We start from the raw sequence: 16,919 nt of genomic DNA, 5'->3' as shown, positions 1-16,919 counted from the left end.
TCCCCCTGTTTTTTTTCCTTTTCTTTTCCTTTTAAACCAGCAATCCAACGAGTTAAGAATCAAAGCTGAATGACTCTTTCCTTTTGCATAAATTAATAAGGGCGTCATTAAGTGAATCCACATTCTCAAAGGAAACTTAAATGGTTGAGACGCGGAACACGAGCCCAGCAACTTAAAACAGCATTGCAAAATCCATTGGCAAGCATTATCTTGTAAGGCTGATTAAAGTCGTAATTGCGGGTGGAAACTCTGACTTTGAAAAACGACACCCTCTATCAGGACCGGCAGATAAAGCGGGACTGACTGACCTGGATCTGAGCGTTTGCCTCCCTTTGAGTTTTTTTAGATGGCCCGATTGAAATCTCTCGGGTTTTGTTCAGAGTTAGATTCAAGCTCTTTTCGACTCCTCACTTAGATCTGGCATGAATCTGTGCTTTGGCTGTATAGCAATTAAAATGGGAATGGTACAAAGCTTGGATCTGATTTAGATCGATATTCTGCATGGGAGGAAAAGTTTCTCAGTGAAGGTGACCGTGAAGATGCCGGGGATTTAACCTGAGTCCTTCTACATGCAAAACATGTGTTCTTCCTCTAAGCTGCAGCTCCACCCATAATTTGAAGTTAGTTTGTTTCAAACAAGCTATAGTTAAGATTAACCACAGTTTCTTGGATTTGGATGTCACAGCGAACTGTGACTATGGAGGAAGAAGAGGGGGTCATCTACACCAAGCAGGATATTCCACTATGAAAGCGGTATATAAAAGACAGGAGCCACACTACTGCTTTAGAGTGGTACTGAAGTACACTGACAACTGTTGGGGCCCATGACACATCTACATCAAGCAGGATTTAACGCTATGAAAGCGGTATATAAAAGGCAGGAGCCACACTATTGCTTTATAGCAGTATTGAAGTGCACTGACAACTGTTGAGGCCCAGGACACATCTACCCCAAGCAGGATATAGCACTATGAAAGTGGTATGAAAGCGGTATATGGTACGTGTCAATGGGCCCCAACAGTTGTCAGTGCACTTCAATACTGCTATAAAGCAGTAGTGTGGCTCCTGCCTTTTATATACCACTTTCATAGTGAAATATCCTGCTTGGTGTAGATGAGCCCGAGGTGAATCTGAAGATCTCACTGTAGCTGGTTTCTGTCAGGCAAAACTTTGGTTCAGTATGATGTCCAAATTGGGACACTGCGTCATTTATAACGTCAAATATCCCTGCCTCTTCTGACACTTCCTTTTATATAACCCCCGCCTTTTACTCTTATTTGCTGGACATACGGTCTTTATTCAGTTTTTAAACATGCTATATTTAACAGGCTAGTTTGTATTAAATCCAGATTTCTTTTTAAAACGGGTTATTTTTAAACAAGTGACACAAACGCTAACTTAAACAGTTCTTTTAAAAAAATCCAAATTGAGTTTTTCAAAGATCATTAAAAAGCAATCACAGGGTTGATTTTTTTTTAAATCTAGAACAGAAACCAAAATAAAAATTAGACAAATATTAAACTACTCATGCCACCTCAGTCTACTCTTCAAAGGAATCTCAACTCAAGAGCTTGCTCCCTGGTCACTCCCAACAATAGAGAGGACCATCTATATAAATCTATATAAATATAAAGAAGTGTTTGTTTGTATGTCCTCGATGGACTAAAAAACTGCATCTGACTCTTATACCTCTATCTGGGATGGTTTTAGGCCCAATGAAAATTTTGACTGCCATCTTGAAATGAAGAGGGAGCAAATCATTTATTTTATTTTATTTTAAAAAAAGGTTGACTGCTTCCATGCCATTCGTTCGATTTCAACCAATCTTCACATCAAGATTCAGCGCTGCAGTGAGCAGATTTTAACCACAAAATATTCATGACCTATGGCCCGATTGGAGTCCATCGGGAGAAGAGCCTTCAGCGTGGTGGCCCCCTTTCTGTGGAACTCCCTGCCCCTGGAGGTCAGGCAGATGCCAACAGTGTGTTGCTTCAGCACCTCCTGAAAACAGCTCTATTCTAGGAAGCATTCCTCAACGGGCCAGCCACCGTTTTAATAGGCATCTGGTGTGTTTTTAGTATAATAATGGTGTTTTAATTTTTGTATTTTAATTTTGGCTTCTGGCGCCTCCTGAAAACAATCTTATTCCAGGCGGCATTTCCTGACTGACAGCCAAAGTTTGTATTGGCATCCTGTGCCTTTTCTTGTTTTTGTTTTTTAGTATAATAACGGTGTATTAATTTTTGTGTCTGTTACTGTTTTAATCCTTACGTTCACCACACCAGAATCTGTTTCAGATACGGAGCGGTACACACATTTTGCAAATAATACGTAAATAAAATAAATAAATGGTTCCCATGTTTTCAAGATGTAAAAAAAAAAGCCCTAAATATTGAAACAAACAAAAAAAGTTAATGTATGAAAAAATGAACAAGCACAGTATGAAGCCAGGGGAGATTAGTGGGCTGAATTCGAGGCCTGCCCCCCTCCCCTCTGCTGTGGGGCAGCTCCATCTAAGGGGGGTAGAGTGGGCACTCCATATCCCCTCCCTTATGGGGATATGGAGTGGACCATAGCAGGGGTCCGTGCCTAGGGGTGCCAGCAGGCATGCCTTAGAATCATAGAATCATAGAACTGTAGAGTTGGAAGGGGCCTCTAAGGCCGTGGAGTCCAACCCCCTGCTCAGTGCAGAAATCCACCTTAAACCATCCCTGACAGATGGTTGTCCAGTTGCATCTTGAAGGCCTCTAGCATGGGAGAGCCCACGACCTCCCTAGATCATTAGTTCCAATGTCGTACTGCTCGAGCATTCAGGAAGTTTTTCCTGATATCCAGCCGGAACCTGGCTTCCTGTAACTTAAGCCCATGATTCTGTGTCCTGCACTCTGGGAGGATTGAGAAGAGATCCTGGCCTTCCTCTGTATGGTGCAGGTACAATGTATGCAACTTGGACGGCCGTGTAAGTTTGCTTGAAGTCTTCTCTGCATCAACTTAAAGGCAACCTGTGTGTGAAACTGGGCCCTTCTGCTAGTCAGTTATAATTGCCAACTGTAAAAAAAACTTCAGTTTCCAGCCGTCCTCACCACTGCCATGCTGGCGGGGACTCATGGGACTTGAAGTCCAAAACATCTGAAGATCTGTCTTCTGCTCTCCTCGCTGTAGAGAATATTATATTTGCTCAGTATGATAGAGCATCTGCTTGGATTCAGAAGGTCCCAGGTTTGATCCCTAGCTTCTCCAGATAGGGAGAAGAAAAGAATCCCACCTGAATCTTTAGAGAGCCGCTGCTGCCAATCAGTGTTGACAATACTGGGCTAGACTCCGTTCAAGGCAGCTTCTGATGTTCCTGTTTTATTTCTATCTGTATCTTGAATGACATCTTCATGGGCTCAGTACAGACCTCATGCCAAACAATGCCCATCCAGCACAGTCAATAGTCTGGGATTATGGGACATGCAGTCCAAAACCACTGGAGGGCCCCAGGTTAGCTACCCCTGTTCTGGAAGTGCAGGACACGGAATCATGGGCTCAAGTTAAAGGAAGCCAGATTCCAGCTGGACATCAGGAAAAACTTCCTGACTGTTAGAGCAGTACGACAATGGAACCAGTTACCTAGGGAGGTGGTGGGCTCTCCCACACTAGAGGCCTTCAAGAGGCAGCTGGACAACCATCTGCCAGGTATGCTTTAGGGTGGATTCCTGCATTGAGCAGGGGGTTGGACTCGATGGCCTTGTAGGCCCCTTCCAACTCTGCTATTCTATGATTCTATGATTCTAAGCTGTGCAGCTACTGGAACTGTGGCTTGACAATTCATGCCAAAACCGATTTAGCGCAAAACATGGACTGCAAACTCACTTCAAACCAAGGTTTTCTCACCGTTTTTTTTAAACGGTTTTTAATGCTTTATGTGTGTACGTTCTGTGTTTTAGAATTTTAAATTTTGTAGACTCGTTTTTATCTTAATTTTAGAATTTCTGTAAACCGCCCAGAGAGCCCCGGCTATGGGAGTGGTATATAAGTGCAATAAATAAATAAATAAATAAATAAATTCTAATTTCCCAGCTGATCTTAAAACAATGGGCCTGGTTCAGACCACCTGCTAAGCCATGGTTGGGTCACTAACCCTTTTGCAGCAAAGCAGTTTGTGAGCATGTTTAAACATGGTATGGAGAATGTGGATAGGGAGACATTTTTTTTTCCCTCTCTCAAAATACTAGAACCCCCTGGGGTCATGAAACTGATTGGCGGGAGATCCAGGACAAATAAAAGGAAAGAGTTCTTCACACAGTGCATAGTTAAGTTATGGAACTCACTGCCACAGGATGTGGTGATGGCCACCAATCTGGAGGGCTTTAAAAGGGCGTTGGATAAGATCCTGGAGGCAAAGGCTATCAATGGCTACTATTTATTTATTTAGAATATTTATATACCGCTCCCCATTGAAAATTTTTGGAGCGGTGTACAAGGTAAAATGAAAATAAAAACAGAATAAAACAGTAAACAAAATGTTACTAAATAAAACAAAATTTAAAAGAAGCAATAACAGTAATCCAAAGCTGCATGTTAAAGAAAGGCTTCTTGGAATAAAGATGTTTTCAGGAGGCGCCGAAAGGAGTACAAGGTCGGAGCCTGCCTGACCTCCAGAGGCAGGGAGTTCCACAGAAGGGGCGCCACCACGCTGAAGGCTCTTCCCCTGGTGGATTCCAATCGGAGGATGGATCTAGGTGGAACCGCCAGGAGCAGGCCCTCGGATGACCTCAGTGACCGGGCAGGTTGGTAAGGGAGAAGGCGCTCTCTCAGGTATCCTGGTCCCAAGTTGTTTTGGGCTTTGTACACAAGTACAAGAACCTTAAACCTGGCCCGGTAGTGAATAGGCAGCCAGTGCAGTTTCCTCAACAGAGGTGTTGCTAATAGCCCTGATGGTTGTGTGCTTTCTCCAGTATTCGAGGCAATAAGCCTGTGTGCACCAGTTGCTGGGGAACATGGGTGGGAGGGTGCTGTTGCACTATGTTCTGCTTGTTCATCCCTGGCCGATGGCCGGTTTGCCACTGTGTGAACAGAGTGCTGGACTAGATGGACCCTTGGTCTGATCCAGCATGGCTCTTCTTACGTTCTTATGTAGGCACCATGGTTAGGAATGGTTCACACGACACACTAAGCCATAACGTTTAGCTCGAACTGCTTAACCCTCATAGTTTAGCATGTTGTGTGAACAGGGCCATTGTCAATTCATGCATCATGCCAAGACTAGCCTCAGAGTGACGTCTGAATGAAGCATTTGTCTTTGAAACACACGTGAATCAGTAATTAAAAGGTTTGCCAAGCAGATTCCATTCACCTGACCTCGGTTCCTTAAAATAGCAATAAGGTGGCATTTTTAATTTGGTAACGTAATCTCCATGGCTTTAACTTGGTGAAATTTTTTAAAAAGTGCCAGATTTTCAATTTATAAATATTTATGATAAGGACACAATTTTATCTTTAATTAGCCCAACTGTTAGGGACACTTCTAAAGTGAGAAATTTATCTCAGCACTTCACACCAGATGTAGCTTCTGAAACGCAAGTTTTTAGCTCGATGGCAGAAAATGAATGGGATGCTGAAATCAAATGAAAAAAAAAATCCAACAAACCCAAACAAACATACAATTTTGTCCACATGGAACGATAAAATAGAGTAGCAACTAATTTTCAAGGGGAAGAAATGAAAAAGGAGTTTCGAAGCTGGGATGAATGAATGAATGAATGCATGAATGCATGAATGAATGAATGGAAAAGCTTATGCAATATACAATTGTTCTGGATAAAAGAAATCTTGATGCCACAATAAGAAGGGAACCACCATCCTATTCTGAGCAATGGAAATTTTTAAGGAAAGCAGAATTGAAAGCAATGCACACTGAAGGCTAACTTGGCAGAGAATATACACATGAAACGCTTTAATTTTCCTTACACTTAAATGGGCAGTGAATCACCTTGATAGTCCGTAAAACAGCCTTTCCTAGCCTGGTACTGTTCAGATGTTTTGGACTACAATTCCCAGCATTCCTCACCATTGGCCAAGCTGGTGGAGGCTCGATGGGAATTGAAGTGAAAAACAACTGGAGGGCACCAGGTTGGGGAAGTCAGCCCTAAAATGATCCTATTATTTACATAATGCCGTCCATATGCAGAGAGTTTCAAGAGTGAACAAGAAGATGGTAGATCTTGGCCCTGAGGAGCTTACAATCCTCCAAGGAACCCAAGGTGGTAAACATAATCCCTTCTCTTCCATTTTATCCTCACAACAACAACCCTGTAAGGTGGGTTGGGCTGAGAGTCTGTGACTGGCCCAAAGTCACCCAGTGGGTTTCCATGGCCGAGTGGGGACTAGAACCCGGATCTCCCGACTCCCAGTCCAACACTTTAGCCACTACACCACACTGGCTCTTAATTCTAATCAGAAGCTGGCTGGAATCCAATTAACAGTTAGGCATTCTAAAAAGAAGAAGCTAAGACACATATGTATAATTAACATATAGTGATGGTTAATAGCTCAGATGCTTAATATGTAGCACAGATGGCTATCAAAGATATGCCAATCAAAATAGACAATACTAAAACACCTAACCCCACAAGAAGAGCCCTGTTGGATCGGATCAAAGGTCCATCTAGTCCACCATCCTACTCACAGTGGGCAACGAGCTGTTGACGAGAAGCCCACAAATAGGACATGAGTGCAAGAGCATCCTCTTGCCCATGTTTCCCAGCAACTGGTGTATATAGGCTGACTGCCTCCTGGAGATAGCACATGGCCATCAGGACAAGTAGCCATTGAAAGCCTTCTCTTCCAGGAATTTATCGAACACCCTTTAAAAGCCATCCAAATGGGTGGCCATCACCACATCTTGTGGCAGCGAAGGACAGGAGCCTGCAATAATTGAAATGACTTATGCGGTCCAATGACGTCTCATTTTGCTTTGCCTTAGGTTTCTCATTCTACGGCTCTGAAAAGAAGCCCTTGACAAGGGGCAACCTTTCCAAAAATGATTGTTGGCAGGAGAGGCTTTCCAATCCATCCCTCTTCATAATCCTGAACTGCCCTGCCTGTGCCCATCAAACGGGGATGCAGGCAGGAGGAGCAGAACATCAGGAGCAGAATGGGAGGAGAAGAATCACCTTGTATGAAGAAGATGAAGATGAAGATGAAGGAGGAGGAGGAGGAGGAGGAGGAGAAGAAGAAGAAGAAGAAGAGCCCATCTAGTTCTCTTCTCCTGGGATCCAGAAAATTGGAAGTCTTCAGAAGGTATTATTATTATTATTATTTTATTATTATTATTATTATTATTTTATTATTAAATTTATATCCCACCTTTTTTCCTCCAAGGAACCCAAGGCGGCATACATAACCCTCCTCCTCTCCATTTTATCCTCGCAACAACAGCCCTGTGAGGTAGGCTGGGCTGAGAGTCTGTGACCGGCCCAAAGTCACCCAGTGGGTTTCCAAGGCCAAGTGGGGACTAGAACCCGGATCTCCCGACTCCCAGTCCAACACTTTTGCCACTACACCACACTACACCGCACTGGTTTGCCGTCTGAAACTGCAAAAGCCAGAAAGGTGTGTGTATATGAGATTTCATTATCTATTGTCTGTCTGTAAGTCCTCCAATTTCATAACCGGGAGGAATTCAAATTGATTATTTGTTGACAAAGTAGAAGGGAAAAAAAGAACGAAGAGGGAGAGATAGAGACTGTGTCACCGTATATCTGTGTAACTGTCCTGCCATGATAGCTGCTTTTATACTCTATTGACAACATCCTGTAGACACACGATGAGGTTCTTCAAGTGAATATATATATATATATATATATATATATATATATATATATATATATATATTTTAAAAAAAAGAAGAAGTAAAAAAAGGAAACAGAAGAGCCCTGTTACTAAGGAAACTGTGCTATGGAGAGCTCACATTTTTTGAGTCTGGGATTCTTTCATCGCACACTTAGTTACGCTATTGTACGGGGAATTGGCTAGCAGTTTTGATTCTTCTTTGTGGTTTAATTAATAAGTTTATTTAATTGAAGGGGAAGAGATCTATTATTTAGTTATCTATGCAATCTGTCCTAGCAGTCTTGATTTTACACACACACACACACACACACACACACACACTACATATTAGGGCGCAATCCTATGCATGAATAGACAGAAAAAAGTCCTACAATTTATTTATTTATTACCGCCCCACAGCCGAAGCTCTCTGGGCGGTTTACAACAGCATGGCAGGCTAGAAGGATGCTGGGAGTTGTAGGACATTTTTCTGTCTAGACGCGCATAGGATTGCACCTTTAGTCGACTAATTGATCGATTGATTGACTGGGACACCTCTTTAGAACAGCAAAAAAAAATTAAATCAGGGGGAAGCAGATTTTAATTTTTTATTTTTTAAAAAAGAAATATTTTAATAAAAGCTGCCTAGGGTGAGCATTACCAAAGAGAGGCATTCCTTCCTGTGTGAGAAAGGATGGGAAGAATGCTTCTTCTAAGTGCCTGCTGAGATATTTCTGTCTACATCCTCAAAAGGAAAGACAATATGCTTCCCCCCACTTTATAATGGATCCCCCCTCGTATTCAAATCTATGCAGATTAAATCAATTAACTGAACGATAAAGACTCCTAATAGCCTACGACATCTTCAACTGGCTGAGTGCACTTCGATATCTATCAGTGGCAAAACCTATGGTGTTTCATGAGTTATGGTTGAATGGAACACACTTTCTATTTTTAGGAATGCCGATAGAAACATTATTCCCAAAGCCTTGGTCAACTACTTGCTGGTTGCAGCCAGGTGGGAAATTGCCCAATTCTGGAAAAGCGACAGACCTTTTGACCATCAACGCTGTTTTGATAAGATACATTGATGGTGCTATATAAATAAATAATAATAATAATAATTTGGAAACTAGCTTTAAATGATAAATTGACACAACATAGCAGGTTAGCAAGAGGAGAAATAACATCAGACACATTTGTGGAAAACTGGTTGGACTTTTTCACATTTATTAATATGAATCCTGGCGAACCAAGACCCCCAATGACTCAGGAATCCTTTTGGTCAGAGGTTCTAACTTAACCGGCATCTTTTTCTGTACCAAGTGCTTATTGAAGGAATGAACACCCATGTTTTTTTATAGTGGTGCTATGGGAACATCTATATTGTTGTTGAGTGTTTTCTTTTACTCTGTGTGTTTATTGTATTTGTCCTTACTTGAAAATCAATAAAAATAGTATTTAAAAAAAAAAAAAGCTGTGAAATGGTTTTTCTAACCCCCTTTTCGAAACACAAGGCGCCTTCGCCAAAGGAGCCGGCACATGTCTGGCAAGTGACAAAGGGCAGTAGCCCATTGGGATGGATGCCCACGTGATGGTCAAACCAGTCAACAGCCTGAATGCTCAGACCTGTTTTGTACCATGGGTTGTTTACTTAACTGTGTTGTCTGAACTCAAGCAAGGTGGCTTGTTAAGCATGCAGCGTGGCTTCGTTTCTTGAACAAGCCACCTCGAGAACCCATGGTTTGTCGTTGGGTCGTTCAGGGTACTTATCAAGCCACCCTGGCTGTGTTCAGACAACACGATAACCTGCCCCGGGGAAAACGTGCTGCATTCAGACATCACGTTAACCCACGGTTCAAAACAACCCACACTCAACCACCAAGGATGGTTGAGGGCGTTGCGTGAGCAGCCCCGTGAACGGCCCAAAGAGGGCTTACGCCTCTGCTGTATGAACTAAGAGTACCTGCTTTGTGGAATTTTCCCAACAGTTCGCGTCGAATCGACTCGTCCAGGTTGAAGTAGTCATGGGCTTCATTGGGGTCTTTTCGAAACAGGGGGATGTGCTGAAACACGACGACGTGCTGACACTGCTTCTCTTCGGCCACCGCTAGCTGGCGGTCAAGCCACGCGTCTTGAGCCTGCTTCAATTCGGGGCATTTGGAAGCATCGAAATAAAGCTGAGTGTTCAACACGAGGAAGAAGACGCCTCCGACCCAAAAGCTAAAGTAATCGTCTCCCCACTCCTGGCAGTAATCCTCAATCGTCTCCGGGGTCGGTGCGTTCCCGAGGTCGTGATTGCCACTGACGAAAACCACGGGGATGTCACGGCTGACGCCCTTCAGGATGTCCTTCAGGTCACGTGTTTGGGCCTTCCGCCACGGCGTCCCTACAAACCCAGAGAGATTACATATTATTATTTTTGCAAGGCTTCCACCGGCTCTGGTTCCCTCGTAAGCTCCTAACACCTGCCATTCTCATTATGCAAATAACTTGGGATTATAAAGCCGGAAGAACAACAACAACAAAAATACAGTTATCTCGAACGGTGGCATTCAGGAAACCTAAAAAAAAAAAAAACCTGAACAAAAGGAGAAGTGTGTCATATCTCCGAACCGTTTTTAAGGCGGCGGGGTGTTGCTTCCTGTGATGGGAAGGCTGACTTCTTTAAGGGGTACCCCAAAGAACGCGAGGTGCCTTGTGGCCTGCTGTGGGAAGGGGGTCTTGTGTTGGAAAAATGGCCTCCTGGACTTCCAGATGTTTCCCACCCCAGATGCAAACCCACAGTTTAGAATTATGAACAAGCCCAGTCTTTATGGATGAAGCTAACTCAATGCCAGCTCTGAAGAGGTTCTAAGCTGGATGGAGGGTCCCAGAACTGACTTCGAGTACACATTCCTGCAGCCACAGGCTGCCGGGGCAATGTGTGTCCATCTTCCCCCCATGGACAATTTTGAGGAAGTGTTGGGAGAATAGAGGGAAGGGCTCCTGCCCATTGGCTTGCCATGCTGGCTACAAGTGTGCCTCAACATCTCTTGGGAACAATCCCATATTCCACACACTGTATGTCAGCCTCCCCCACTCCTGGTGCCCTCCGCAAGATGTAGTGATGGCCACCAATTTGCACTCATTCCTGGAGGAGAAGGCTATTAGTCCTGATGGCTATGTGCCCTCTCCAGTAGCAGAGGTAGTAAGGCTATATACATCAGTTGCTGGGGAACATGGGTGGAAGGGTGCTGTTGCACTCGTTTCCTGCGGGCAGCTCTTTGGCCACCGTGTGAACATAGTGCTGGACTCGAAGATCCAGCATGGCTCTTCTTACGTTCTGCCTTTCAACCGCCATGAACTTCGGCCAGGAATTCTGGGAGTTGTAGTGCAAAACATCTGGCGCGGCACCAGGTTGGGGAAGCCTAAATACGGGAACTCCCATAACCGTCTCTTATCCCCATTTTCGTTCCTTGTCCCCATTCTCTGTTGCCTGCCTTGCATCTATTTTTATGCTTGTAAGCTCCTTGGGGCAGAGTCCTGTCCTTCTCCTTCTTCATCAAGCACCACATGCATAGAGGGTGCTGCATCAAATTGCCGGCACTGCCAGTTGTAGAGTGAACCCCAAGCAGCGACAGCAAGGGCGGCGGCATTGGAAAAATAGTTCCCCCAAAGTGCTCCTCCATTCGCTAATAATCCAGTCTTTCCCTGACCTTGGCCACGCACACTGCAGAGGACGAGAGGAGCCATTTATAATGCATTAGCTACAGATCCCTGCTGCAGCTACGGCTGTCTCTGCGGGTGTGGGTACGTACGAGGAGTTTTAATAAAGAGGAGCTGGTCGTGAATGGACAAGTATACTCTCATCTCAGAGAATAATATAAAATCCACACCCCCAAACCGATGCCTACTTCTCACACACCATTCCAAGAAAAAGGCGCGGTGTAGAGCAATGCAACTTCTCCGACCTGGCGGCCTCTAGCTGCCTTGGAGTACACCTCCAAGGGGCTAATGGTTGGGTGTGATGGGAATTGTAGTACAAAGCAGCTGGAGGGCACCAGGTTGGGGAAGGCCTCGTGGAACTGACAGAGTCAAGTTTGGCTTGGGAGACCAGTGGAAAAATTCCACTCAACGGTTGAGTTTTTAGGAGGTACTCCCCACACAACATGTTCTAACTCCACCGTTGTGTGACTGTGGGCTACCGTGGAGTTGAGTAAAATCCATTGCGATGTTTGATTGACAGCTCCTCTGCCCTCTTTCCTCCCCCGGTACTTCTGAGGGCATCCCAGCAGCCATTGCGGCAAAAAACCAATTCCGGCGGCTCTCCTAGAGCGGCACTCGCTCCTTTCGCCGCTCTTGCCAGGGAGCTCTGTAGCCCATGGGAAAAGTCAACGCAATGCAACAGGAAACTTCACGCAACACAACAGTTGTGCAGGAGCTCTCCCCTGCACAGCAGGGATATTCTGCATGGAGTGGGGTGGAGTTTTCCCACCAGACAACCCATTTCTCAGCGGTGGTGTAAAAACTCAACCATGGAGAAACATGTTGTCTGAACTGAGCCTTTTTCTCAGGTCTCCCAATCCTACTGCCAACATCTAATCCAACCTGACACACGCCAGATACTTTAGACCACAACTTCCCAAATCCCTGGCCGCGGGCTATTCCAGAAGGGTCTGATGGGACACTAGGTTGCCAGCTCTTGCTCTAACCACTCTACTTCGCCGGGTTGCCGGCACAGACTTAACCTTTGCACTATGAATTTACGAACGGCCGGTGTCCATCCTTCTCTTTGGAGCTGCCATTCCGGAGACCCAGAACAGGTTCACTGCTGCCTGCCAGGAAGTTTTGCCTTTGCACTGACTTTGGCCTCGTTCTCGGGGAGGTGATTATAACCCTCTGCCTTGGCCGTACCACTTCAAACTGGGGCGGGGGGGGTTGACGACTCATCAGATTGAAGGTGGCCCTGCGCACATCATTCCCTGCACACAGAAAGCTAGGTGAACCAGTCGCCCAACTCATCTGGAAAGAAAACTCCTATATGGGCAATGGATTCAGATTTACAAAAACTGTAATGTCACCTCTATTTTTTGGGTTAGCAGATAACCTGATTTATTGAGAAGAGATCTGAAAAGAGAGGGTCTACCCTGAAAAAAAAAAGTTGAACTGGAGAGGAGGAAAATGGGACAGAAATGACCTTTTTACTTGCAGCGATTTTTTAATTATTTTAAAATAAAAATCTATGTGCAGGTTTTCTTAATTCTTTAAAATTAAACATTTTAATTTTCTACTTGCAGGGATTTTTAATTATTTAAAGTGAACCATTTAATTTTCTACCTGCAGGGTTTTTTAATACTTTAAAATTAAACATTTTAATTTTCTACTTGCAGGGATTTTTTAATTATTTAAAGTTAAACATTTTGATTTTGGAGGAGCACCCAGGGACATACAGATTTTGTTAGACTGCCTTCCGTCTGTGTTTCATGGATTGGCAGTCGTCTTTCGGAATCAGACTTTATTTTTTTTTATTTTTATAAGAATTTTGTTCTACTTGTGCTAACACGGATTAACATTAAGGCACCAATGCACATTAGTTAATGCAAATTAACTCAAATCCCTCCCCAAAGTGAACAAAACTGACCTGCAAGTCCACACGACTTAGAAAAAAAATTCTGGTTCACCGTGGACCACGAAACTTACAACCATGTACATTGATGGTGCTATATAAATAAATAAATAATAATAATAAACCTAAAACGTGGCATGTGTACTAAGGGAATACTAGAAGTGTGCATCTCAGGGTTATTTGGTTTTTTAAAACACGTAAATCAATTTTAATTAATTGAAAAGAGTCAATGTGTTTGAAGCCTGCAGTATCATCTTTGGTCACTAGGTGGCAGACGCCCCTTAGTAGTGCATAGCTTTGCAATCCATACAGCTTGAAGGGAGGGGAGATGGGTAGGTAGAGTGACAGAATTAGATACTTGCCCCCACCTCCACTGCCTGGGGGTGGTCCCTCCCCCCTCAGGAGAATGGAGTGGACAGAAAAGGGCAGCTCAAATGATGAAGGGGCTGGAGCATCTCCCCTATGAGGGAAGGTTACATCAGCTGGGATTGTTTAGCTTGGAGAAGAGGAGGCTGAGGGGAGACATGATAGAGGTGTACAAAATTATGCATGGTGTGGAGAATGCAGACAGGGAGACATTTTTCTCCCTCTCTCAAAATACTAGAACCCCCCTGGGGTCATCCCATGAAGCTGATTGGTGGGAGATTCAGGACAAATAAAAGGAAGGACTTCTTCACACAGCACAGAGTTAAATTATGGAACTCACTACCACAAGATGTAGTGATGGCCACCCATTTGGAGGGCTTTAAAAGGGGGTTGGATAAATTCCTGGAGGCAAAGGCTATCCATGGCTCCTAGTCCTGATGGTTGTGTGCTATCTCCAGTATTTGAGGCAATAAGCTTGTGTGCACCAGTTGCTGGGGAACATGGGTGGGAGGGTGCTGTTGCACCATGTCCTGCTTGTTCATCCCTGGCCGATGGCTGGTTGGCCACTGTGTGAACAGAGTGCTGGACTAGATGGACCCTTGGTCTGATCCGAAGGGCTCTTCTTACGTTCTTATGACAGACCCCTCCCTTAGAGGGCTATAGGGATGCCCCATGACAGGCATCGTACCTAGGGTTGCCAGCAGAGTGGGTACAACATGTCCAGCTCTGACAGCTACTTAACTTCGCTTGAAGGCTTCACTGTATTAAAATAAGGACGATTCCATTCCCTGGTAAATAATTAAATGCAAGCAGCGCCCAGACACCAGTTTCAAACTCTTTCTAGCCTTACACCCATTTATCATTGTTCGCAGGGCAGCGATCTCATACAGTCAGCGTAACTTCTGCAAATGGTATTAAGCATCTGATTGTAAAAACGGACAATATTTATTTATTTATTTATTTAAGTATTTTTATGCCGCCATTCAGCCAAAAAAGGTTCTCATGGCGGCTTACAAAAGTATTTCTTGACAATAACAATAACAATAACAATAACCCATATTTTAAAAGCACCCCTGAGTCTAAAAGCATGAAAACACAGCTGAATGCGAAATTAAGTGTATTTCTGCCCACCGCAGCAGTTTACAGCGATGCAAATGCTGCAAAGAAATACCCGTAGAGGTAGACCAATACGGAGATCTTACAATAAAGTTCCGAAATGTCTACAGAACTTCACCTGCACCCACATTTTTTTTTTTAGCAGGTTGACCTTTGAGCAGCTTAACTATTTCTAGTGTTTTAAGTTCCCCACTCTATTTCAGGAGCTTTCGTTAACTTTGTCCACCCTGTTAGACTCCAACTACACAGGTGTCCACTTAACTACCTCTATTCTTTTCCCCCCTTTTTTTAAAAAAAGGAGAGGATTCTTCCACCCACCGCTGTGAAAATAATCGTACTGCTTCATTTAAGCACAGCTCAGCTCTCCTGGCTGATACAGGTACCTCGTCCCATTTGCAAGTGACTTCATCAATTGCAGTCCATCACAGCTGGCTCTTTTGTCTGGTGACTTTCAGGGGAACAGTCAAAAGAAAAGGACAGTACTATAACACTTACACCAAACTTGGAATCCAGAGGTTTTTTTAAAAAAAAGGTATAGTGAAGAACCAGTGGTATTTATTGAACTTACTTGTCTATAATGTATTTTCCCAACATCCTTTCTTCTAAGGAGGTCAGGTACATGGCCCTCGCCACTACCGTATCCCGTTTTATCCTCACAACGACCCTGTCAGGTCGATAAGGCCGACAGAGAGGGAGACTGACCTTGAGGTCCATGGAGAACTGCGTGGGGGTGGGGTGGGGGTTCAAATCCAGGTTCCCTCAGCTGAGGCTCTAACTATTACACCACACTACTGTTTTGGAATGCATGTTTGTCTCTTACGCTTTAGGACAAAAGGTGGGGGAACCTTTTTTTTGTTCAGTGCAACAGCTTAGGAACCTCGTGAAAGTAGTGGGCAGGGACACCCCTTCTCTCTCTCTCTCTCTGCCACCCATTTTCTCTCTCTCTCTTTCCATCTCACCCCCTTTCTCGCTCTCTCTTTCCCCACCCCTTCTCTGTCTGTCTTTCTCTTTGCCAGTCCCTCTCTCAATCCCTCACACCTTTTCTCTTTCCCCACCCCTTCTCTCTCTGCCACCCATTTTCTCTCTCTCTTTCCATCTCACCCCTTTCTCGCTCTCTCTTTCCCCACCCCTTCTCTGTCTGTCTTTCTCTTTGCCAGTCCCCCTCTCAATCCCTCACAGCTTTTCTCTTTCCCCAACCCTTCTCTCTCTCCTCCCCTTTTCCCACCCTTCTCTATCTGTCTTTCTCTTTGCCAGTCTCCCTCACACCTTTTCTCTTTCTCCACCCGTTTTCTCTCTGTCTTTTTCTTTGCCACTCCCTTCTCTCTCTGTCAGCCCTTTTCTCTCTCACCCCCTTTACTCTCTCTTTTTGCCATGCCCTTCTCTCTCTCTCTCTTTCTCTCTCCCTTCTTCCTCCCCATCCAGTAGGCTGCTGGGAAAAGGATAGTTGCCTCTTGCCAGAGGCCTGAATTGATCACTTGGAGACACCTTTGGAAATCAGGGTGGGGCCTTCAGGTTGCCCACCCCTGCTCCAAGAGCTTCCTCTAGGGAAGAATGGAGTAACACTGCTGTAGGCACAGCAAACAGAATGGCTGCACGAACCCTTACTTAGAGAGAGAGGGTTCTTTTTGCCAGATCAGCTGGAGGTGTAGTAAGCATGCCCATAACCTGATCTCAGTATACCAGTCTCTACTGAACACCAAGGTGACAGCATTTTTCAACTAAACCATCATTGAAAATGTATTTCCATCTAACAACTTAGGCATTATAACTGCCTATCTCCCTGTTCACACACACACACCCTTTCCTTTTGCCTACTCTTCCTCTAGTCTACCCCCTCCCCCCAGCCCAGATTTTAAGGTTTAGGCCGCAATCTTATGCATGTTCAGACAGAAGAAAGTCCTACAACTCCCAGCATTCCCCAGACTTTTTTTCCTGTCCAAACAGGCAGACCTTTAAAGTCCCTTGCAGGGGGAAGATGCCCTCTCGTGCTCTGTGAAACACCATGCCCGTTATA

The 16,919-nt window shown here is 44.5% G+C and overlaps 1 protein-coding gene across 1 annotated transcript in view; it reads right to left on the bottom strand.

Annotated features, from left to right (window-relative positions):
* Positions 1 to 16,919, bottom strand: part of CPPED1 (calcineurin like phosphoesterase domain containing 1) — a 61,177-nt gene that overhangs the window by 11,036 nt on the left and 33,222 nt on the right. Inside the window, exon 3 of the mRNA XM_063143018.1 lies at positions 9,782 to 10,204. Within this exon, the coding sequence (XP_062999088.1) occupies positions 9,782 to 10,204 (423 nt within the window). The remainder of the gene's footprint in view (positions 1 to 9,781; positions 10,205 to 16,919) is intronic.

Source organism: Elgaria multicarinata, chromosome 17 (assembly GCF_023053635.1).
Source record: "Elgaria multicarinata webbii isolate HBS135686 ecotype San Diego chromosome 17, rElgMul1.1.pri, whole genome shotgun sequence".
Taxonomy (NCBI): Eukaryota; Metazoa; Chordata; class Lepidosauria; order Squamata; family Anguidae; genus Elgaria; species Elgaria multicarinata.
Note: the sequence above shows the minus strand (reverse complement) of the source record. Positions and strands in the feature narration are given on the sequence as shown.